Source organism: Pan troglodytes, chromosome 18 (assembly GCF_028858775.2).
Source record: "Pan troglodytes isolate AG18354 chromosome 18, NHGRI_mPanTro3-v2.0_pri, whole genome shotgun sequence".
NCBI classification, from domain to species: domain Eukaryota; kingdom Metazoa; phylum Chordata; class Mammalia; order Primates; family Hominidae; genus Pan; species Pan troglodytes.
In genome coordinates, this window is record NC_072416.2 from 74627255 (window position 1) to 74651481 (window position 24227).

At 35.9% G+C, this 24227-nt stretch overlaps 1 protein-coding gene across 5 annotated transcripts in view; it reads left to right on the top strand.

Moving 5' to 3' along the window:
• The window catches only part of CNTNAP4 (contactin associated protein family member 4), a 325777-nt gene that overhangs the window by 273203 nt on the left and 28347 nt on the right, over positions 1 to 24227 (top strand). For all 5 annotated transcript variants that reach the window (XM_063797455.1, XM_001143566.6, XM_063797456.1 and 2 more), the window contains 2 exons: positions 11116 to 11286; positions 12016 to 12234. In XM_063797455.1, the coding sequence (XP_063653525.1) occupies positions 11116 to 11286; positions 12016 to 12234 (390 nt within the window). The remainder of the gene's footprint in view (positions 1 to 11115; positions 11287 to 12015; positions 12235 to 24227) is intronic.

The following is a 24227-nucleotide window of genomic DNA, read 5'->3' on the forward strand; positions in this document are numbered from 1 at the left end:
TTTAGTATATTTAATCATTTTAATGTACTATACAGATTTGAGCAACCATCACCATAATCATTTTGAGGACATTTTTATCACCCCCAAAAGTAGACCTGCTCCCATTTTCCAGACACTGTCCATTTCACGCACTCCCCATCCCAGCCCTAAGCAACCAGTAACCTGCTTTTTTTTTTCTACAGACTTGCATATTCTGAATATTTCATATAGATAAAAATACAAGATATGTGATCTCTTGTGACTGACTACTTTTACTTAGCATCATATTGTCAAGGAGGTTCATCAGTGTTGTAGAATACATCAACACTTCATTCTTTTTTATGACCAAATAATACTCCATTCTGTGGCTATACCACATTTTGTTTAATCACTCATCAGTTCATGGACATTTGGGCTGGATCCACTTTTTGGATATTATGATAAGGCTTCTGTGGACATCCATGTATGCTTTTTTTGGGGGGAACAAAGGCTTTATTTCTCTTCAGTATGTACCTAGGAGTAGAATTTCCCTACATTTAACCTCTTCAGGAACTGGCGTAATTTTTATGTGGCATGCTGTGTAACCTTCAGTAGTTTGCATATATGATCCCATACTTGTCTGTGCTGAGGAATGCAGTTGTCTTGTCTTCTACAGCTTTTCTAAATGTCTTTTTAGTTGACTGTATTTCATTATGCATATAGGTTTTGTTTTTGAAAAATTTTCTCAACAGGGCTCTTGTATGCTTTATTTTCAGAATTCTTTCAGACTTGAAAGTGTCTGCCTATTGCCTTAACACTTCAGAAGTAAACTAGACTGGATAAATTTTCTTTCTCTCAGGAATCTATGGACAGATTTCCTTTATTTTATGCCACTGAATACTGTGAAGGACTCTGAGGCCATACTGGTTGTTTTCACCTTGTATGTGACTTGCTTTTTCTGTCTGAATACTCGAAGGAACAATTATCCTTAAAGGTCACTAATTTAACAAGAATGTACCTGAATGTTGTTCATTTGGTATTACTTTTTCTGGAAATAGAAGTGATGTGATAAAAGGTATATACACATTTTAAAAGTTGTTAAAATTTTTGCAAATGTGGTCTGAATTTCTGCTCTCAGTCTCTCTATCTGAGCAAGGCAGTATTTTTAACTCTTTGGCGTTTGAATTTTTCAACCCATTTTATCACATGTATTTCTTTTCAGGTAATTCATTACATTGAAATTTTATGTTTAATCAAAGCACCCTGAAGCCTTCATACTTAGAAAAGATTGCTGTAAGTTTCTCGTTCCAAAAAATTCTTGAGTCACTGGAGTTAGTTTCTTCATTTTGTCTGCATCGACTAGTACAGCTGTCTGAGAAATCACAGCTGCCCAGAGTGCATTAAATAATCAAAGGTGCATGTAGGCAATAAATAACTTTGCAGAAGTGAGACTCTTCAACTGGAAAAAGATATTGACTAGTGATTTGGTTAATTTCTCTTTCATTTGACAGAGTTCTCTTCCATTTGGCAGACTACATATAAACCATTAAAAAAAGTGAGGATCAATTCCATTTCAACACATAATAAAATAATGTAACTTTGTTAGCTCCACTATGCTTGATAATTCTCTATTATAACATTTTTATTTTAACTTTTATATTTTACTTTATCTTATTGGGTTTATCTTTTTCAATTTCACTTTTTATGCCCTGTTTCTCTTCCTCTTTTTCTTCTTCCTCCTCTTCTCTTGTCTCTGTTTTTCCGCTTTTCTTCCCTCTTTCCACTTGTGGGAAAGAGCAGGAGAGCAATGAACAAAATAGATAAAAATATCGGTATTCTTGGAGCTTATATTCTCTTGGAGAGAGAGAGAGAGAGAGACAATAATCAATTGAAATATATGGTACAGTAGAAGCTGGTAAGAGCTATGAAGAAAATAAAGTTGAGGCAGGAGTGGGGTAATTTTAAATAGGATGGTCATTTAAAGCTCAGGAAGAAGGTGGCATTTGAATAAAGATTTGAAGAAAACAGGAATGCAAGGCACATGTCTACCTTTGGAAGAGTACTCTACACAGAGGGAAAGGCCAGGTAAACCACACAGAAATGGGGTGTAGATGGTATACTCATGGAGCAGCCAGATGGTCCAAGTGTTTGGAGCAGAGTGGGCAAGAAAGAGGGTGGTAGAAGTGAGAGAGAAACCTGGTGGTCAGATCATGAAAGATTTTGAAAATCCATTTTCAATCTGAATGAAATTGGAGAACATTAGAGACTTTTGAGAAGACGAGTGATATGATCTAACTCAGGTTTTAGTGAGATTAAATAGGGAAAGCTCAAAGCAAGGAAACCATTTAGGGGACCATATCACCAACCCAGCTGAGAAATTATGGTAGCTTGAGCCATGGGTGCAATGTTGAGAGTTGTGGTGTGGGTAGAGTTTAAAGGAAAACCAGTAAAATTTCCTGATGAATTGTAGTTTGCAAAAGGAAAAGTCAAAAATAACACCAAGGTGTTTGATCTAATCAATTAGAGGGAAAGAACTGGCATTAATTGAAATGGGGGAGATTGCTGCTGGGGTCAAGGAGTTGTAGAGAAATATAAAGAGCTCAGTTTTAGGACATATTAAGGTTGAGATGTCATTAAACATTCAGGAAGAGATGTGGAGTTCTCAGTTTTCAGCATATTTAAAGCCACAAGACGGAACAGGAGGAGTTATTGTGGATGAAGAAATAACAACAGGGCTTTGGGGCAATTAAGTATGGATAAATTGACGAGGTGAAGAGGAAGCAAGAAAGAAGACTGAGCATATATCACCTATGAGAAAAGAAGAGTGTGGGTATCCTGGACTCCAAGTGAAGAACGTGTTTCAAGGAGGAGAGAGCAATCAACTGTGTTAAATGTTGTTAGCTTAAGTAAGATAAAACTGAGAACTGATAATGGCTTTAGCAACGTGGATGTTACAGCGACCTTGGTGATGGTTTTTTTTTTTGTCAACTGTTTGGGGATAAAAGCCTGAGATAGATTCAAGGAATAGTGGGAGGAAAAAAATGTGGGAAAATGTAATGGTAAATGGAGGAGAAAGTATGATCACGAGAGTGGGGTTTCTGAGATGAGAGAATTAATAGCATGTCTGTGTTAGTAAGAGAGATCCAGTAAATAAATCCTTGCATTGTGGACGGTTAATTCATTCTGACAGGAGAAAATGCAGAACACAGGTGATGTTGCAGGAAGGTGAACAGGTGTGGTGGTGGGTGCTTAGAGGAGGTCACTTCTGTCTTCTGCTCTTTTCTTAGAGATTACTAGAAAAGTTAAAGAATGAGAAATGAGATGTATTATTGGGGAGAGGAAGTGCGAAGTAATCCTCTACGAGCATGGGACAGTGAAGGCATGAGGGAAATATAGTGTGATTGCAGAGGAGCATTGAGTGTGCACAGTTGGCATCATATTACAGCACGTGTACTTACCTGTAGTGTTCTTTAAAACCCGATGTTTATACACAGTCCCACATAAGGATTTGTAACTAAGTTCTGTATGCAGGTATCAGGCAATAAGTATATTATGAATAATTTACTAGTTTTTATTTTCAATTATTTTAGTCTAATACTTTAATTAATATTTAAATGTATTTTCTATACATGGAAAAATATTCAACATGCCAGATTACAAACGGGCTGTAACAGACCAGTGTATAGATGTGCCTACTTAAAAACAGTAATGTGTATACTGTAAAGACTATAAGTGTGCAAATGCAGGAAGTTATTAAGAACCCTTCTACTTACTGTTAATTGCCGAGTTAAAATAATTTTTTAAAAGACAATAATCTGAATATCAAGTGACTTTTGACTTTAACCGTGTAAATAAAGGAATCGCACTTTTGTTAGTAAATGTCCAATAAAAAGCTCAAAATTCTGATTGGGCACTTAATTATTTTGTTTTGCTGAAATCAGAATCACTCTATCTCATGTTTTTTGAATAAATGAATTTGGTCCTCTTCTCTGATAAATAACTGGACTCAAATTTTATTGCATGATCATGTGTGTTCATGGAGGACATCAATCTTGGATTGGCCAGATTTACCTTGAATTTATAATATGTTCTCCTTTTATATTAAATGATCGTCATTTGCTAATTCAGAATAGGTTACTTCAAATAGAATAAGGATGTTACACTTGGAAGGCTCTCTCGTCTGATGCCCAACTCCACACCTCTTTGTTGTCACTCTGACCTTCGTAGGAATGACTGAGGGATGATGCAGTGGCAAACTTAGATAAGTGTTACTCATCTCATTTACTATTTTATGTATTCTCTTACATCCAGACTAAAAATAATTGGATGTTGCTCCAAAATTCTGTTCTTCCAGTTTCTTCTAAAATAAAATTATATGTGTGTATGTCTTTGAATAATTAAATACACAAGTCTATTTCTTTGCTATTAATATCAAAACAGTTTTGTGCAAAACTAGTATAAGACTAATGACAAGAAAGATCTTCTTCAGTGATAGTTTGTAAGATCTTTTGATTATAAAAACAAGTTTTGCTCTGCCTTCATAAGAGGAATTTTCACTTTCCATTTGCCACATCTATCTTACTGTATGTGCATGTGTGGGGGTGGTTAGGGGGTGTTTATGGAAACATCTATGAACAGCTTTGTTCTCTTTTATATTGCTCTGCAAACCACAAGCTATAATTATCTCCAGCCAGATTTTATTTTCTTCATTTTTATTTTGCTTATATTGATTCCTATTGAGGTTAATAAATAGTTGAAAACAATAATAGATGTGCTAAAAAGAGGAACCAGTGAATTATGAAACCAATACATAGATTATTGTGTTCTGATAATATAACATATAATTTAATCTTAGAATTTTATTTCTGTTAAAATCTATATTTTTCAGCTTATTTTAAAATAATTCATGTGTTTAGAAGATGCATTGATTACTAAAATATTCTTCACATCAGCATTTCAACATTTAAAGCATTTTTACTTTTAAGAAAAGGCTTGTTGGAATTTTATATGTTTACAATTTCCTATAGGGCTAGGGAATCTAAAAATCTAAAGATTTTTTAGACTTGACATCGAAAGCACAATCCGTAAAAGGCTAAATTGATAAATGAGACTTTATCAAAATGAAATTTTACTTTGTGAAAGCTTCCATGAAGAGGAAGAAAAGTCAGGCTACAGACTGGTCAAAAAACAGTTGCAAACCACCTATCTGAGAAAGGACTAGTATATAGAATATATGAAGAATCCTCAAAAGTTGACAGTTAAAAACACAATTAAAATATGGGTGTTACATACTAAATTGTTTTCCCAAAATTTATGTTGAAGCCCTAACCCCAATGTGACTATATTTGAAGACAGGGCCTTTAAGGAGATCATTAAGGTAAATGAGGTGGTAAGGGTGGTGCCCTAATTCAATAGGACCAGTGTCCTTATAAGAAAGAGACACCAGAGACCCCACTCTCTGTGCTTACTCAGAGGAAAGACCATGTAAGGTCACAGGATGAAGGCAGTCATCTGCAAGCCAGGAAGAGAGGTCTCACAAGAAACCAATCCTACCAGCACCTTGATCTTTGACTTTTAGCCTCCAGCACTGTGAGAAATAAATGTGTTTTTTAAGCCACCTGACCTGTGAGATTTTGTTATGGCAGCCTGGGCAGACTAACACAATGGGCAAAAGACGTGGAGGGAGGTTCAACCAAAGAAGGTATACAGATGGCAAGAAAGCACATGAAATGATACCCAGCATCATCAACTGCTAGGCAAATGCATATTACATCCTCAATGAGGCACCACTTTACACCTCTCAAAAGGACTAAGATTAAAAAAAAAAATAGTGCCAACACAAAATACTGGCCAGTGTATTGAGAAATTGGATCACTCATACGCTGCTGGTAGGAATGTCAAATAACAAAACCACACTAGAAAACTGTTTAGTAGTTTCTTTTTGTTAATTTTCTATTTTACTTTAAGTTGTGGGATACATGTGCAGAATGTGCAGATTTGTCACATAGGTGTGTATGTGCCACAGGCGTTGGCTGCACCTATCAACCCGTCATCTAGGTTTTAAGCCCCACATCCATTAGGTATTTGTCTTAATGCTGTCCCTCCCCTTGCCCCCCACCCCCAACAGGCCCCATTGTGTGATGTTCCCCTCTCTGTGTCCATGTATTCTCATTATTTAACTCCCACTTACAAGTGATAACATGTGGTGTTTGGTTTTCTGTTTCTGTGTTAGTGTGCTGAAACTAATGGTTTCCAGATTCATCCACGTCCCTGCAAAGGACATTAACTCATTCTTTTTCAAGGCTGCATAGTATTCTGTGCTGTAGATGCGCCACATTTTCTTCACCCAGTGTATCATTGATGGGCATTTGGGTGGGTTCCAAGTCTTTGCTATTGTAAATAGTGCTGCAATAAACATACATGTGCAAATGATTTATAATTCTTTGGGTGTATGCCCAGTAATGGCATTGCTGGGTCAAATGGTATTTCTGGTTCTAGATCCTTGAGGAATCACCACACTGTCTTCCACAATGGTTTGCAACTCTCATACAATCCAGTGATTGTACGCTTGGACATTTTCCCCAGGGAACTGGCAACTTATGTTCACAAAATATTTGTACACAGATGTTGCCAAAAGCTTTATTGGTAATAGCTGAAAGCTACGTAGGTGTCCTTCTGCAGGTAGATGGTTAAATAAATTTTAATATATCCATACCATGGAATACTACTCAGCAGTAGAAAGAGATGAACTATTGATACAGAAAACAATATGAGTAAATCTTCAAAGAGTAATTCTGGGCCAGAAGTGGTGGCTCACGCCTGTAATCCCAGCACTTTGGGAGGCCAAGGTGGGTGGATCACCTGAGGTCAGGAGTTCGAGACCAGCCTGGCCAACATGGTGAAACCCTGTCTCTACTAAAAACACAAAAATTAGCCAGGCATAGTGGTGTGCACCTGTAATCCCAGCTACTCAGGAGGCTGAGGCAGGAGAATCGCTTCAACCCGGGAGGCGGAGGTTGCAGTGGCCAATATTGCACCATTGCTTTCCATCCTGGGTGAGAGCAAGAATCTGTCAAAAACAAAAATGAGCAATTCTGATTTTTTTAAAAAAGTAAGCCAATCTCAAAAGACTGCATATTTTATGCTTTTATTTGAGAGCATTCTTGAAATGACAAAATTATAGAAATGAGGAACTGATTAGTTGTGCCAGGAGGTTAAAGAAGGGGTAAGGAGGGAGGAAAGCGGGTTTAGCTGTGCGCGGGAAGGATGAAGAATACTGTGGCAATAGAAATGTTCTGCCTCTTAGCGTCAGTGTCACTATCCTGGTTTTGACATCCTGCTATTGTTTTGTAAGGTATGATCATGGGGGAAACTAGATAAAGGTTGCATGGAATCTTTCTGTGTTATTTCTTACACCTGCGTAAGAATCTACAAACATTTGGAAATAAACATTTTAATTAAATCCATATTTCTGGCTTATTTCTTTATGATTATTAAGCATTCAGAAAGACTCATTTGAATAGTGAATGATTCCTTGCTTTGGCATTTCTAAATTTCATTTTATTTTGCTTTTAAGAAAGGTAGTGTTAGCATGTTATATGCATTTTGGTTTTAAAAGTACAATATATTACCTTGAAAAACAATGTGTTTTTTTAAATACTGTTCTTTATAAACAGCTTTATTGATATCAAATTCATATATTGCACAATTCAGTAATATAAGGTGTGCTATTGAATGCCTTTTAGTATATCTACATTGTGTGACAATGACCACACCAATTTTAGAACATGGTCATTACCCTGAGAAGAAACCTTACCCCTCTGAGCCACTGCTCTCCCTCGATCGCTCCATCTCCCTCACCCTGGGAAACCACAAATCTACTTTGTCTCCATAAGTCTGTTTTTTTTTTTTTCAAAAAGGAATTCTATAAATGTTTAGCAAAATAAATTATTTTTAAAAGTACTTATAGTCCTAGCATAGTACTAAGTTAATTTTCCTAAATTGACTTCATTTTTAACTTTCTATATGAAATTCAATACTTAGTACATCTTCCTCTTTTATGTGAATGACTATATGGATTTATTCTTTTATATAATTTCTTTTATTCTGGTAAGATAAAAGGTAGGGTTTCTAGAAAATTATTATTTTATTTATTTATTGTTTTTTGATGCAGAGTCTCATTCTGTCATCCAGGCTGGAGTGCAGATGCGTAATCTGGGCTGACTGCAACCTCAGCCTCCCAGGCTCAAGTGATTCTCCTGCCTCAGCCTCCTAAGTAGTGGGGGTTACAGGCATCTGCCACAATGCCTGGCTAATTTTTGCGGTTTTAGTAGAGACAGGGTTTCACCATGTTGGTCAGACTGGTCTCGAACTCCTGACCTCAAGTGATCTGCCCACCTCAGCCCCCAAAAGTGCTGGGATTACAGGCATGAGCCACCGTGCCTGGCCTAAAAAATTATTCTAAAATCTCTAGTACCCTATATTGAATTGAATTGACAATGATGTAGTTTAGAGAATTTTATTTTTACTTTTTTATGATTGTTATTTAAATTTTTTTCTAGATAGATAATACTTATGCATATTTATGGGGTACGTGTGATATTTTGTTACATGCATAGAATGTGCATGCATTGAATTACATGCATAGAATGTGTAATGATCCAGTCAGGGGACTTAGGATATCCATCACCTTGAGCATTTATCATTTCTGGGAGTTGGGAACATTTGAGTCCTTTCTCCTAGCTATTTTGAAATACAAACGACAATGTTCTTAAATGTAGTCACCCCAGTCTGCTATTGAACATGAAGCTTATTCCTTCTATCTAACTGGAATTTTGTATTCATTGCCCAATCTCTCTTCCTCTTTTCCCCCTCTGACATTTCCTGCCTCTGGTTACTATCATTCTCCTCTCCCCCTCCATGAGTTTAGGGAATTTTAAACCACCTAATCCATAGAATGCTGTCTTCAAAAGCCTGCAGCTCCTGCTGCTGCCTGCCTGCTGAGCTCTGCTTCCTCCCTCTCTTTGCCCTTCCTTTCTCTGAGGTGGCCCAGATTCTGGTGGGTGTCTCTTAGCACAGCGGGTAAATGGCTGGGATACCACATGCCATTAACACTATTTGATCATGGAAATATTGGCCTTTGCTTTCTTTATAATTGTTTTGAATTAGCAGCAATTTCTTAACCCAATAAAACTTCCTTACCTCATTTTCTACCTTTTGTGAATGTATAAAATAAGGTCTCCTAACTAAATGAAATAGACGTTATTATGTATATGAGAGTGCTGAATATGCCTAAAGTAATAAATTGGTTTCATTGCTATAAAGGCATTCATGTACAGATAGCAGCAATTCAAAGAATTGTTCATCTGGTTCAAGCACTTCCTTGAAGCTTTCTATATGATGCTTTATTGAGTTAGTTATGATATAATATGAAAAAAATAAATGTTATGTCATAATATTACCTAATTTAAACCTTTAAGTAATTATGAATGTTCCTCTTTCTAATCAGACAAAATAAGATTTAATAACATTCCATAATGTGAAGTTTATTTTTATGTTAATGTATAACATTTAAACAAAAAGGCATCTAATTCCTTCTGAAAACAGATCAGCTAAGAATTTCTAAGAATGCAAATGTGTTGTTATCCCTGACTTGATATTTTACATTTTCTTGCATTTATTTTGTCCTAGAGATCCAAAGGTCTAGTACAGGAATAGCTGTAAAAGGGACAAAAGGAATAGGCTTGATGTGACTCTGATAATATATGGTTTCATTTGACTCTGGGAGGAAAAACTTCAAAGTAGATTATTAGTTGAATAAATTCAGCTCTAAAATTGTCCACACACAAGCTGAGAATTGACTTTTGAATCAGATCCACAAGAAAAACAAACAAAAATAGAAGCATTATTTGGTCTAGAATTTATACAAAGTAAATTAAAATTTAAGAAACACGTATAAGCAAAGTCAAGTTTGTGATTTTTAACTCTGTATCTTGGTATCTGTTCTCTGCTAACATAACAAACTGTTGTTTTGAAATTGCTGTTTTCCAACATCAGAGGATCAACACATCTTTCTTCCAGGAAGGTAATTTAGGTAGAATTTTATCCATGTAGGGAATGTGTGTAGAGGCAGTTGCTTAAAACTAAAGATGTATATTTGTATTTGATGTGCAGAGAACTTGCTAGTGGCAGCAGACAATACAGAGTTTGTTTCTCTGATTTTACTCCTCATCAACCACCTGTATCCAGTCGGATTTCACTCCTGAAAGCTCATGCTGTTGCATTGATATTTGATTTTCCATAGTTTTTGCTATATATGGTTCACAATATTTTTTCAAAAGGAAAGTTGTAGATATGAAAAAAGGAGTGAGAAAGTAAAGATAAGTGGTATTTGGGCAGCAATTATAATTAACTTTATAGTCTGCATTTTTTTCAGATCTCTTAATTTATATCCCAACCTTTTCAACATTTTCTGCCCATTTTGAACATTTGTAAACATTTTGAGAACACTTTTAATTTGCTGTCATCTACTTCATTCTTATTGGCAAAGTAAGAGATAATTTTGAATAAAAAGAGCATTTTCATGAGAATGTCAGCTTGGACAGAGTAAGTTGTATGTTGGTTTGTAATTAGACGAGACTATTTAGAATGCCGGTCTCAGTTTAGAAAATCACAAGGCCCATTAAAGAAAACAGTTTATGTAACTCTGTGAAGTGTGTGTGTTAGAAGTGTTAGAACAAAAAATACTGTGAGCTTCTCTGGGGTTTTTGTTTAAAGCAGGTAAGTGTTTTAATTTTGAAGTTATAAAAGATTGCCTATTTATCAATGTTTGGCAGATCGTATAATATCACTTTGGTGGAGGGTATACTATTGAGGCTGAGGATATTTGTTCCATATAAAATATAACATTTAGACCATTTCTGTAATGATCATTCTTACTCTGTATTGGAAAAAATCCAGGATTTCAATTCCTGTAAAATCTCTTATGATATACTCATATCTTGTATACTACATAGTTGACAGAAAAAAAGAGCAGATTTGTATAAATAACATTTTAAATAGCAAAAATGCTAAAAATAGAACATGTAATTGTCATTCACTTTATTTCATGAATTTGTTTTCTTTCTGAATTTTTTTTCTTTTTTTTTCACAAAACAGGATCATTTTGGAATTCAGCTTCCTTTGATACTGAGGCTTCATATCTTCATTTTCCTACCTTCCACGGAGAACTTAGCGCGGATGTATCTTTCTTTTTTAAGACAACAGCTTCATCTGGGGTATTTTTAGAGAACTTGGGGATTACTGATTTTATACGGATAGAGCTTCGCTGTAAGTCTCCTTTTCCAGAGAAGTGTATGAGATTCTATCATTTAGTAGTAAATCTTTTAACTGATTTTTTAAACTACTCATGTGTCTACTTTATCATCTGATTCTTTTCATTGCGCCCCTTTGAAAAACTCAATAATATTAACTTATCCTGTTTGTAAGAAAATAATTTGATACTTAACATGTGATAATTTGGGAAAATAACTGGTAGTTTCTTGTACCAATTTAAATGCAGTTTTAATTTCAGTTAATTAAAACTAAAACACAATTTTTTAGTTAATTACAAATTACTTAATCAACCGCTCATTTTGATATACTTCTAAGCTGCTCTTATCTTAATATCAAATGTGTATAGCATGCCTTAAAAATTATGTAAACTTTGAGTTACTGTAACAATTATTTTTACATACAATGCCAGTTGCTATTTAGTTTCCTTGCCTTGGATAAATAGCTTTACTTTTTATCAATAGGAAAAATTAGCTCTAAGGAGGACTATCTTAGAATACCATTTTTTTTCAAAAGCATGAATGTATTTAACTGTCTCATTTCACATCAGAAGACCTAGCTCTGTGTCAGTGTCATGAGTTTCAAACAATAGCATTGAAACCATCTGTGTTCGTTATCTTTCTATTCAGCAATTGTTACGCTGTAGTGCTGTTCCTAAGTATATTGGAGACTCGGCACTTCGCCATAGGAACTCACTAGAACAATCTTTATGTGTAATATTTCCAGCTCCGACAGTAGTGACTTTTTCATTTGATGTGGGGAATGGGCCTTTTGAAATCTCAGTGCAGTCACCCACCCACTTCAACGACAACCAGTGGCACCACGTGAGGGTTGAAAGGAACATGAAGGAGGCCTCCCTTCAAGTGGATCAGCTGACACCAAAGACACAGCCCGCCCCCGCTGATGGGCATGTCCTGTTACAGCTCAACAGTCAGCTCTTCGTGGGTAAGTTCTCTTTTTAAGCAATCATTTTATTGTATGATATATGTTCAGAAATGGCCCAAGATAAAATAATACCAACTATAGAAACAAGGATAATAACAACAAGCAATAATAACAAATCACCATGGATTCTCAAACTGTGTCCAAATGCTTCATTTCTTCTGCATAACCAGCCTGTGAAATGGGTGTTATCCGTATTTTACAGATGAGATAGCTGAGCTTCCAGGGTTGACTTGCCTACAGAAATTCATCTCATAAATGAGATTCAGATTTGTGTTTAACTAATTCCTATTTGCCTGCCTGCCTGCCTGCCTCCCTTCTTTCTCTCTCTCTTTCTTTTCTTTCCTTTCTTTCTTTCTTTCTTTCTTTCTTTCTTTCTTTCTTTCTTTCTTTCTTTCTTTCTTTTCTCTCTTTCTCTCTCTTTCCCTCTTTCTCTCTTTCTCTCCTTTTCTTTTCTTTTCTTTTCTTTTCTTTCTTGACAGAGTCTCACTCTGTCACCCAGGCTGGAGTGCAATAGTGCGATCTCGGCTCACTGCAACCTCCGCCCCCAGGGTTCTAGCAATTCTCCTACCTCAGCCTCCCGAGTAGCTGGGATTACAGGTACCGACCACTACGCCTGGCTAATTTGTTTGTATTTTTAGTAGAAATGGGGTTTTGCCATGTTGGCCAGGCTGGTCTTGAACTCCTGACCTCAGGTGATCCACCTGCCTCAGGCTCCCAGAGTACTAGGAAGACAGGTGTGAGCCACTGCACCCAGCCTTATCTGCTTTCTTAATATTACAGGTTACATGATTGGTTTCAGCTTATTTATTTATTATCTTATTGTTTTATTATGATACCAGGAATGTTTATCTCTGTTCTCAGACTTGTTGAGGAAGCCTTCTTTGATGAGGAAATCATCCAGCCGATGCCAAACATTGAACACTCCCCCGGCCCCCCCGCCCCACCAACCATCACATGAAAAACAGGCCAATAGCAAAAAGAAAAGAAAACAAAACAGATATCCAGTGTGTATAGAATTCATGTTTGACAGTTTCACCAGTTCCTCTGCTATTTTCCCTCATTTTGCCCATTTTTTTTCTGATATTTTCTGGTCACCTTCTTAATATTTATATCAGAATGTTGTTCCTTTATTTCCTAAATCCATTCATGTGGCATTTATAGGTTTGATAGTGGAATCCTTCTGGATGTGTTTGTTTTACTTTGAATCTTTGCTAATTCGTTTGTAGAAGTTATGGCCCATGAATTATCTCTTACTTGATCACTTCTCATATATTTTAACATAAATGAAGACATAAAACACTATAAAGCAGAATAAATGATAAGTTATTAGAAATTGTACTTCAAGGCCAGGCATGATGTAGTCCTAGCACTTTTGGAGACCAAGGTAGGAAGATTGCGGGGGGCCAGGAGTTTGAGACCAGCCTGGGAAACACAGCAAGATCCATCTCTACAAAAAGTAAAAAATTAAAAAAATTAGGCAGGCATGGTGGCACTCGTCTGTAATCCCAGCGTTCGAGAAGCTGAGGTGGGAGGATGGTTGAACCCAGTAATTGGAGGCTGTGGTGAACTATGATCACGCTACTGCACTCCATCCTGGGTGACAGAGGGAGCCCCTGTCTCAACAACAACAACAAAGAAATTATTTTTCAAGAATTCTCAAGAGTTACACTTTTGAATAAATTTGATCAGATCCCCATTACACCTTTTATTTCTTAAGAATCTGATCTTATTAACCCTCTCTCACTGGAAAGGATGAAGCATATTTTTAACATATTTGAGGAAGACATTTTTGGGATTTCCAATATATTTGTGTAATTACTGTTTTGATAATTTATTATTTCCTTTACTCAAATATTTAATGAATAGCTTCTATGAGTAAGGCACTATAATAGACAATCTAATCATGATCTTGTGACCACTTGATTAACTTACTTAAGGGTATGAAAATAATAAAGAATGTATGAGAAGAAATATATAACTTTTAATAACACACTAGAAGCTCAGTCAGGAAATTGACAAAGCTATTTCTTGAATTACAAAAAAATGAGAGATGGCCACAACAAAAGGTATGGCAATTTAAAATCTGTCAGTAGCTTGGAAATAGCCTTACTATTCTTGGAAATTGAGAGGCTGAAATAGTCCTCAAATTTTTCAGTGAAATATGCTGCAGTTTGCCTGTGGATGACCTTTCATTCTTGGTATGAATTTCAGCTTCATGAGATGGAGTGACTATGTGTTGTGCCATGTAGGAATCTTGGCCTTAACTTGATTTCGGACAGAAATGAAGCACTAGTATGTCATCAGAAAACTGCTTTAAAACAGACTTGAGTCTTTTAGCATCGATCATGTGATACAATTTTAATAAGGATCTGAAAGATTTTGTCTTCATGGAGGCAATTGGTTAGGCCTTTGACCTCACTATATGTGTTGAAATGTAAGGATGGGTGTTATTCCAATGTTTTATGAAAAATAACTGTTGATTATATTTAAGTCAAGTCACTGAAAATAAAAAAGATGAGGCAACATAAAGATTTGTGAAAAAAGGTGACATATACTGTTAATAAAAATCTGTTTATGCAATTTCCTCCTTCCTGCTCACAGACAACTGTGAGCAAGCTGACATGATTTAGTGTGGTGATACTAAGGGAAGGGCTCATAAAAAAGAAAAAAAAAACACTTGTAGTCTTGGGTAGAGAAAATCACTGGCTGTCAAAACACCACATGAGGGGCTTGGGTTTATCTTCACCTCCACCAGAGTGAACTAGTCTGTTAGGAAAGGGCTTCAATCAAGTTGATAAAACAGTGCTTGCAAGACAAAATATTCATTTATCAATTTACAACATTACTATCACACAAATCAGAATTTAAGAAAAATTGTAACTGGAGATATTTTTTTTTCCCTGTAGGCAGACTCAGTGAAAGACACATTATAATTGAAAAGTTTATACTGAATTAGAGTATGGTGAGTGAAAAACTAATTTAAAAAATCAGTAGTAATTAGAGCTAATTTAATAAAACACCTACTAGGACCAAAGAGTTCTGTGTCTTCCTGAGAGTATATTTCAGTGGAAGAGAAGAGACAAGCAATTAAAAAAATCTGTATATCCATCTATCTAGAAAAAAATCTATATATAGAGAGAAAAAATGTATATAATATAGAGAAAAAATATATATATAACTATATATAGTTTTTATAGTTTATAGTTACATAGTTATATATTTCAGTGGAAGAGACAAGAGACAGCCAATAAAAAAGAACTATTTGTATATATAAAAAATTTTATATAACTATATATAGTTTTATAGTTTATATGTAGTTATAAACTACATATAAACTATAAAACTATATATAGTTATATAATTTATATATAAACATATTATAAACTAATATATATAAACTATTACATAAATATATATAAACTATATATTGTATATAATATAGTTTATATTATATGTAAACAGTATAAGCTATATAGTTAAACTAGTTAAACTAGTTTATAGTTAAGCTAAACTATATAGTTTATATATAACTATATATAATTACATATATAACTATATATAAACTATGTAACTATAGTTTTTGTATATAGTTTATACATATATAAAATATATAGTTTATTTACATATAGTTCATATATAGTTATATATCATCATATGTATGTATCCGTACATGTATGCATGCATGTGTGTGCTCATATATATATACATTTTCAGGTAGTGATAAATACCATAAAGTAAAAAGGGGAGCATGGAATCAAGCAGTGATTTGTGTTGGGGACTTCTATTTCAAGTAGGGTGGTCAGTGCAGTCTTCTCTGGAGTCCTCTCTAGCGACATTAGCAGAGTCCTCCTAATTTGAGCAGAGGCCAGATGAAACAGAAGAGAAAACCCTGTGAACATCTGAAGGAAGAGAATTCCAGGCCATGGCTCAAAGTGGTGGGAATAAGCTTTAGGGATTCAAGGAACAAGGAAAAAAACAATGTGGCTGGAAAGAATCAGATTTAGGGAAAGTATGATGGGAAACAAGATTGAGGAATATATCGAACCTTGTAGGGCCATGGCGAGGACTATGGATTTTACTCTAAGGAATCAGAGGAGTGACATAATTTTCATTTTTCAAGCTCTCTCTTACTACCCAGAAGGGTATGGATGGAGGAAATGGAGGGCAGGCAGGCTATCACAGTGGTCCCTCTGAGAGATGATGGTGCTGCCGGCTAAAGTAGACATGTTGAAATTTAGATGCACCCAACTTGCTAATGAATTGGTCATTGATGTTAGTGTTTTACTATTTATCTGTGATAATATGCTTGGGGATGAAATGCTTCTTTGTAGTTCTTTGGTTTTCTCACATTATTTGCCAGTTTTTGTTTTCGTTTATTTATTTTTGAGCCAGAGTCTCACTATGTCACTCAAACTGGAGTGCAGAGGTGTGCTCACTGCTAACTGCATCCTTGATCTCCTGGGCTCAAGGGATTCTCCCACCTCAGCCTCCCAAGTAGCTGGCACCACAGGTACATGCCACCATGCTTGGCTAATTTTTGTATTTTTTATAGAAACAGGGTTTTGATATGTTGCCTAGGCTGGTCTCAAACTCCTGGGCTCAAGGGCTCCACCCCCCTCAGCCTCCCAAAGTGCTGGGATTACAGGTGTGAGGCACCGCACCAGCCTAGCTTTGAATTTCACTTGGAGTTAGCTTTTCTTGTTTTCTCCCTTCATCTTAATTTATAGCAGTGATTAAAGCTGTTTCCTGGCTCCACAATCCAAATTATATACCACAAGCCATAAGCTTGCCAGCCTGCGAAGAGTCTCTGGTCCTTCTTCACAGGCCAGAGAAAATATTTAATCTTCTTCCTCTCCTTTAATGAGATGCACCTGCTCTGTAATCACCTTCTCACCAGTAAATTGGGCTTCTTTGTTTATAGATTTTGTTCCAGCACATGTCATATGTAGAAGGACCCTTCTCCCATTCCCTCGCATATTAATACCCTGAAATATGTTAGGGTTAAGTCTTGCTCTATTCTCAGAGCTGGTGACTCCATGGATGACTGGTAATCTCTACTTCAATCCAATATAATTGATTTTCTGGTTACAGTTTTAAAGGATAATTTAATTCCCCTTACTTGCAAGTTCAAGAATTTAATTTGTGGTTCATCTGTCCATCTTAAAGATAATTATAGCTAATCAGCATTTTCAGTGTGCATATCGACTATCCTTTGTATCTGGATATGGGGCAAATGAATGAGGTAAACGTGATTCTGAAAAGTAAGTACAGTTTTCAGCATGACTTTATTCTTCTAATAAGAATGTTCTAAATACAGAGACTGATGGTAATAATAATAATGTTTAAACAAGTTTAGAGATTAAACATACAACAGGAGGACTATAGTTAATAAAATTGTATGGTATTTGAGATTTTTGTTAAATATAGTAGACTTGTCACAAAAAAGTAACTATGTCAGATTATAGATTTGTTCATTTGCTTTATTACAGTAACCTTTTTACTACCTCTGTGTTTCCTGTAACATCATGTTGTAAACCTCAAATATACACAATAAAATTTATCTTAAAAATGAATAAATTACATGGAAACACTGTTTTTATAATATAGGACAAGACTGAAAGACTGTTAGTGTTACTCATTCTAAGATAGATGATGTTATTATTCCAGCATTAAGTAGTTTTGTTAAAAATGTACCTTCTTCTTGGTAAACAAATTTGGTAGAACCCTATTGTGGAATATTTCAAATAACAAAGTTATTTTAAAATATCAATATGAAATGTTAGAAATTTCAATAACATGGAAATATATTAATTTGAGATACTATGTTTAACACTTTACCTGCAAATAAAATGTGTGGATATTTGGATATATAATTTGGATTTAAATTATATTCTCCATCTTACTAACTGGGTCTATGTTGGTAATATTTATTAGCATTAAGTTTTTTGAGATTAACATTTTTTAAAAATTTGAGATGGATCTCTCTCTCTGTCACCCAGACTGGAGTACAGTGGTGTGGTGCAATCTTGGCTCACTGCAACCTACGCCTCCCAGGCTCAGGTGATCCTCCTGCCTCAGCCTCCAGAGTAGCTGAGACCACAGGCACATGCCACCACACCAGGCTATTTTTTGTATTTTTTGTAGAGATGCAGTCTCCCTATGTGCCCAGGCTGGTCTTGAACTCCTGGGTTCAAAAGATCCACCCGCCTTGGCCTCCCAAAATGCTGGGATTACAGGTGTGAGCCACCACGCCTCACCTGCAGATTAGCATTGTTGGTAATCTCTCAGAAGTGGCTGTTGCAATGAGACCACGTGAAAGAATCCAGTGTATTTTCTCCATTGCTTCTTCACCCTCTCTGCTAAAAGCCGGTCATAAAGTGTGTTCACATCTCAGAGTGAAACTCTGAGGAAAGATTAATGCTTTAATTTCTGAGAAAAATCAGTAAAAATAAATAGAAAGCACTTTTAAAAAATGTGATCCAGTTGGGCAGCAGTTATATATGACAATTGAAATAGGAATAAGGAAATGATAAATGGAGTTTCAGAGATGCAGCTAGCATTAGCCTACATCACCCGAGCAATACAAATCAGAAGGCTTTTGAGCAATCCCTGACGTTTCAAATATTAGAACAATTAGCTTCAACTAATCTAAACTGTAGGATGTCATGCAAAGTAAAGGAAGAATAAAATAATGCACAAAACCCTTGTATGACTAAGTGATAAGAATTAATATCAGCGTAATGTGATAGATTAGACACAATGAGCGGCAACACAATGAACATCTCCTCCTCTCCTCCAGATAATTCCAGCCATCACATCACATTGCTTTTTATAATAAAATGGATTCGCCTTCTCTTTGTAGCCTGTCTTTCTCCATTTTTGTTCTTAGTTGTGACATTGGGTCTTTACTATCCTTTTCATGTTCTTTCACTTTGTCCTTTGTGTGTGTGTGTGTGATTTATGCCTATCTTAAAGAGTCCTATTCAGAACTGCCTCTTATTGTCTTCTAAAAAATGTTTTAGGACCTAATGCTAATCAGTGTATTGAACACGTGCCCTTGACTTGCTAACACTGAGGACTTAGCATCCAGTCACTGCTGTTATCGTAGACTCACAAACATTGTCCAGCCACAGAAATGATGGAGAGAAAAGAATCAATCATTTTTAAAGCTGAAATGTGACAGTGGTCATTTTCCATTTTGGTTTGTAAACTAAGCATTTTCGTAGAAGCTTCTTAAATTAGCCTTGAATTGATTTTTATTCAACCAGCTCCGCAATTTTTGTTTCCAGTCTCAATTCTTTTACTGACAGGTTTTCAAACGGGGCTAACTTTATTTCAGTACTTTGTGACTCTCACCTGGAGGAGAAGTAAGGACCCCTGACATAGTCAGAAGTAACTTGCTTTGCATTTGAATTGCATGGAATCTATAAATATTTATCAACTTTTTAGAGTGAACAATTTCTAAAAACCACATGCAAAGGTTGATGTTGAACTCTAAACATATTGAAGCTCTGAGACTGTAGTGATCAATCTCAGCTGTGTGCATGTGTGTGTGTGTGTGTGTGTGTAAACATTTGTGTATTTCTGTGATTTCACCTGGGAGTGAAATTTCTAGGTCATGGCATATGCATAGGCTAAGCACAGGAAATAGTGCCATATCTCTATTCACCATTGGTTAGCTTCCTTTATAAAGTGGCTGTTCAGATCTGTTGCCCGTTTTCTACGAGATTGTCTTATTTTTTTTAAAAAAACTTCATAAGAATTCTTTATATATTTCAGATGAGTCCTTTTCATATAAATTTATTATAAGATCTTCGACCTCTCTGTGAGTTGATTGTACTTTTATATTGTTAATAGTGTCTTTGAATGGACACAAGTTATTAATTATAATATATTCCAGATTTTTATTTTTTTAATTTCGGTTTTTGATATGCTAAAATGTAGTTATGGGAAGAGAATATCAAGCAGCCTTAGGTTTGAATTCAGTACAATAGAGGTCGCATTTCTCTTTAATATAATCAAATCGTTTATCTTAATTACGCACTTCTCCCATCCTTGAGGCATCTTTTTCATGATTAGCCTAAGACGCCCCGAGTGTACTTTTCTATATCCAGTAGGTAAATCTTAGCGATCATTGACTGAGGTCAGAATTCAGATGGGATGTCTGGGGACAAGAGAATGTGATTATTCATCAGTGAACAACAGTTGATTTCTCTAAAATAGGCCTTAGCATGGTCAAACTAGAGACTCGCTCTGGCTTCAGTGTGTGAGAAGTCTAAATAGACTTGTTCTTTCTGCTGCTACTACGACTGGGGCACGTTTTCACCGCGACTTTGGTTCAGGGAAAAGTGACTGAATTTTCTGCCCATGACACTGTCGCTTGCAACAGCTGCCTCTTTGAACCACGATAGTTCTTTGAACACAAGGAAGAATAGTCCTCTTCCTCCCCTCCTTTCCAGGACTTTGCTTAATGAAGAACATTGCGTGACAAACTTAGAGCTGGGCCTCCAGATTCCCTACCTTCTATGTTAACCAACAGCACTATTTCTGCAAGGCAAAGTTTTCCACCAGGAAGCGAACAGGGTTGACGGTCCAATGCTTGACATATAGAAGACAACTTTTTCCCTTCAATCTCCTGACTTGGTCCTGGGCCCAGCCTGCATGCCCTGTCACTATTCTGCCCCAAGTTAATTTGTGGTTGGGGCTTTGCCTGTTTTTCTTTGCCATAGTGTCAAAGTCAGGGAGTGTCCTTGTACTGTGCCAGGCAAATTTCTATAGCTTTGAATTTTAAAGAGAAGGTTGAGGATCTTGATTTCTTTATTTCTGTAAGGCCCCTGGGTGAGTGGGTGAGTTATGCAGTTGTTCCCAATTAATTCTCAATAATATTCAAGCACAGCACATGAATAATTTGCCATTAAAAATTTAAAGTGTAATCTCAAAGGTCTTTTTGCTGCAAAAATAGTGGAAAATTGGCATAGGAAAGAACCAGCTTCTACTCCATGACAATAACATCTGTCGCTTATAGTAATTTCCTGAGAATAATAAACATGAGGAAAGGGTTTGGTGCTGGGTCTCTACTCAGCACCCAGACAAATTATTTCGATGCAGGACCTCAATACCATTACATAAGTGGACAGGTTCAGTTAAACTCAATAAACACGGAAAGGTTGGGCATTTGTTTCACAAGATACTCAGTGTTTGTGAAGTCCTGAAATTCATTATATCTGATATAACATGGCAGGTAAATTGATAGAAAATTAATTGGAAGACAGTTCCAAACGTAATAGCTCAGTGGAAACATCCAGAATCAATTAACCAAACTGCAACTCATTTTAATTGGACACACTCTAACCCTGAAAAGGCACTGGAATCTTTAATTAAGCTTTCAAGCCCAGTCCTATTTACATTAGCCACGTTTTTCGAATAGTTACATCTGAAAATAAAGTTATTGACTTGATACCTAACAGTAAAGGAAAAATTCTAAATACATGTATGACACAACGGTTTGTGTCTAATTAGACATTATGTTTTCTGGTCATTTAGAGTGTAGCTTAAAACTATTTGGTTAGGTAAATAACAAAAGTACAGAATTAAGATGTCATGTTTTTAAAGTTGTGTACTGATTTCCTTCTCACTCTTACAAATATTATCTAAGCACATATTTCACATGTATATACATTTATTTTCTTCTGCTACTCACCCCACACTCTGACTTTCTTCTTTACTGTATATTTATTTTTATTATCTTGTGGTAATCTTGCGTTTCTCCATCTAAATTTATTACTAGAGCTTTTTGTCAGCAAGATTGATTTCATATAGTTTCATACCTTCAGTGCCCAGAAAGAGCTGCTAAATAAAGCTTGGAGAGCTGAAGTGCTGTTCAATCCAAAGATGAGCTGATGCATACAAGAAAACGGATAAGTCTTCTTTTACCAGATGGTGGTGTGAAGTGCAAAGAAAATTCCTTGGAATGGAAGGCTATCTGTGGGTCTGAATCCTGCCTCTGCCTCTAACTAAATGTGTTTATTCTAGTATTTCCTCAGATGGACCTGTGGACCAGTCTTTGAAATTCTCTATGCCCCTAGTTTCCCATCATCCAAAACAAACTAAACAAACACAAAAAAATCAGAACAGCTGGAAATGGACTTTAGTCAGTTGTTGGATCCCAAGTTATTTAGTTACGTTGTTACTGTCATAATGAGATAAGCCCCTGAGTTAGGGAGATTGTGCATGTTTCAGAGCAGCAAATGTATAACAATGTGACTTAATGTTCCTGTATACTGTAGACTGTATACCATGATTTAATGTGGGATAATACAAAGTAAATTAAATACACCAAGAACACACCTTTAATTCAGAGTTCACAGAATGTGGCCCCCCTGCAAAAAGTTCCTGTGCCAAAGTGAAAACCAAGATGTGAGCTGGACCTTACCCAGGGAAGAAATATCCAACAAGGACGCCAAAAGAATCCTGGCCAAAGACTTTGAGCCCTGGGAGCTCACTGAGTTGAGTCAACAGAGTGGAAGAATAGGGAGGTGTGAAGATAAAGAAGTAGCAGCTCTGGTAAGGAAGAAAAAGAAAAATCCTGAGGATAAGGGCAGAAGAGAGACTTCAAGAATGGCAGGTCCTCAAAAAACTACAAATAGAACTACGATGTGATCCAGCAATCTCAGTAATGGGCATTTATCCAAAGAGAAGAAAATCAGTGTATTGAAAAGACAGCTGCACCCCTAAGTTTATTGCAACACTATTGACAATAGCCAAGATGTGGAATCAACCCAGGTGTCCAATAACAAATGAATCGATTAAAAAAGTGGTGTATATATGTAATGGAATACAATTCAGGCATAAAAAAAGAATAAAATCCTGTCACTCACAGCAACATGGATGGAACTGAAGGGCATTATGTTTAGTGAAATAAACCAGGAACAGAAAGTTAAACACAGCATGATATCACTCATATAAGGAAGCTAAGCAAAGGGTGATCTCAGAAGTAAAAAGTAGAACAGAGGATACTAGAAGATGGGGAGGGTACGGGGAAGGGGCACAGAGATTTGTTAAAGGATATACTATTACAGCTAGACAGGAGGAAAAAGTTCTAGTGTTGTATGCCGCTGTAGAATGACTATAGTTTACAATAATATGTAGTTTCAAATAACTAGGAAGATATTGAATGTTCCCAACACTAAAAAATGATAAATGTTTGAGGTGATGGTGATGCTAACTACTCTGATCTGATCACTACATATCATGTATATCACAACATTATGTACCCCATAAATATGAACAATTATTATGTGTCTATTAATTTTTACAACAGAACAACAAAAAGGAATAAACAACTCAATTGGGCACCCATATTAAAAATCTTAAAAAAAAATGGCAGAAGTAAATGTAAATGTAGGAGGAATTAAACAAGAAGATTTCCAGGCATTCCAAAACTCTGTGATGAAATTAACTCCATGCCTACCATGCCCACTTATGACAATGGCAATATGTTGACACTCTCTAGATTTATAAATAGATTTATAAATAGAACAGCCAACACCCTTAAGGCCTTGGCATCCTTCACTGAGGAGAAACCAGGTATGTAAATGGAAACATTTTGAATAGACATTTAAATACAGCAATTTGGATATAGTTATAGCTATGAATCTGAATTCTGAATAGTGTTAGTGTCCGTAAGTCCAGAATTCTCAGGAATTCTTTGAGGTTCCTTTTCATAGTCTTTCATTATTTGCAAAGCAATAATTAGTTTATTAGAAATGTTCATTAAATTCAGGCCTCATTCTCAGTCTCAGAGACCCAGGCATCTCTGTGGGGCAAAAGGGGTCCCCCTTTACCCTTGAAGCACTATGCCCATTTCTCCCATTTCTATGTATATTGTGGTTTAACAAATGAATGGATGGATTTCATAGTTATAACACAGAAATTATTTGTCTACCACTGTTCTTTGTGCTGGATATACAGTAGCAATTGAAGTAGCCCTTGTT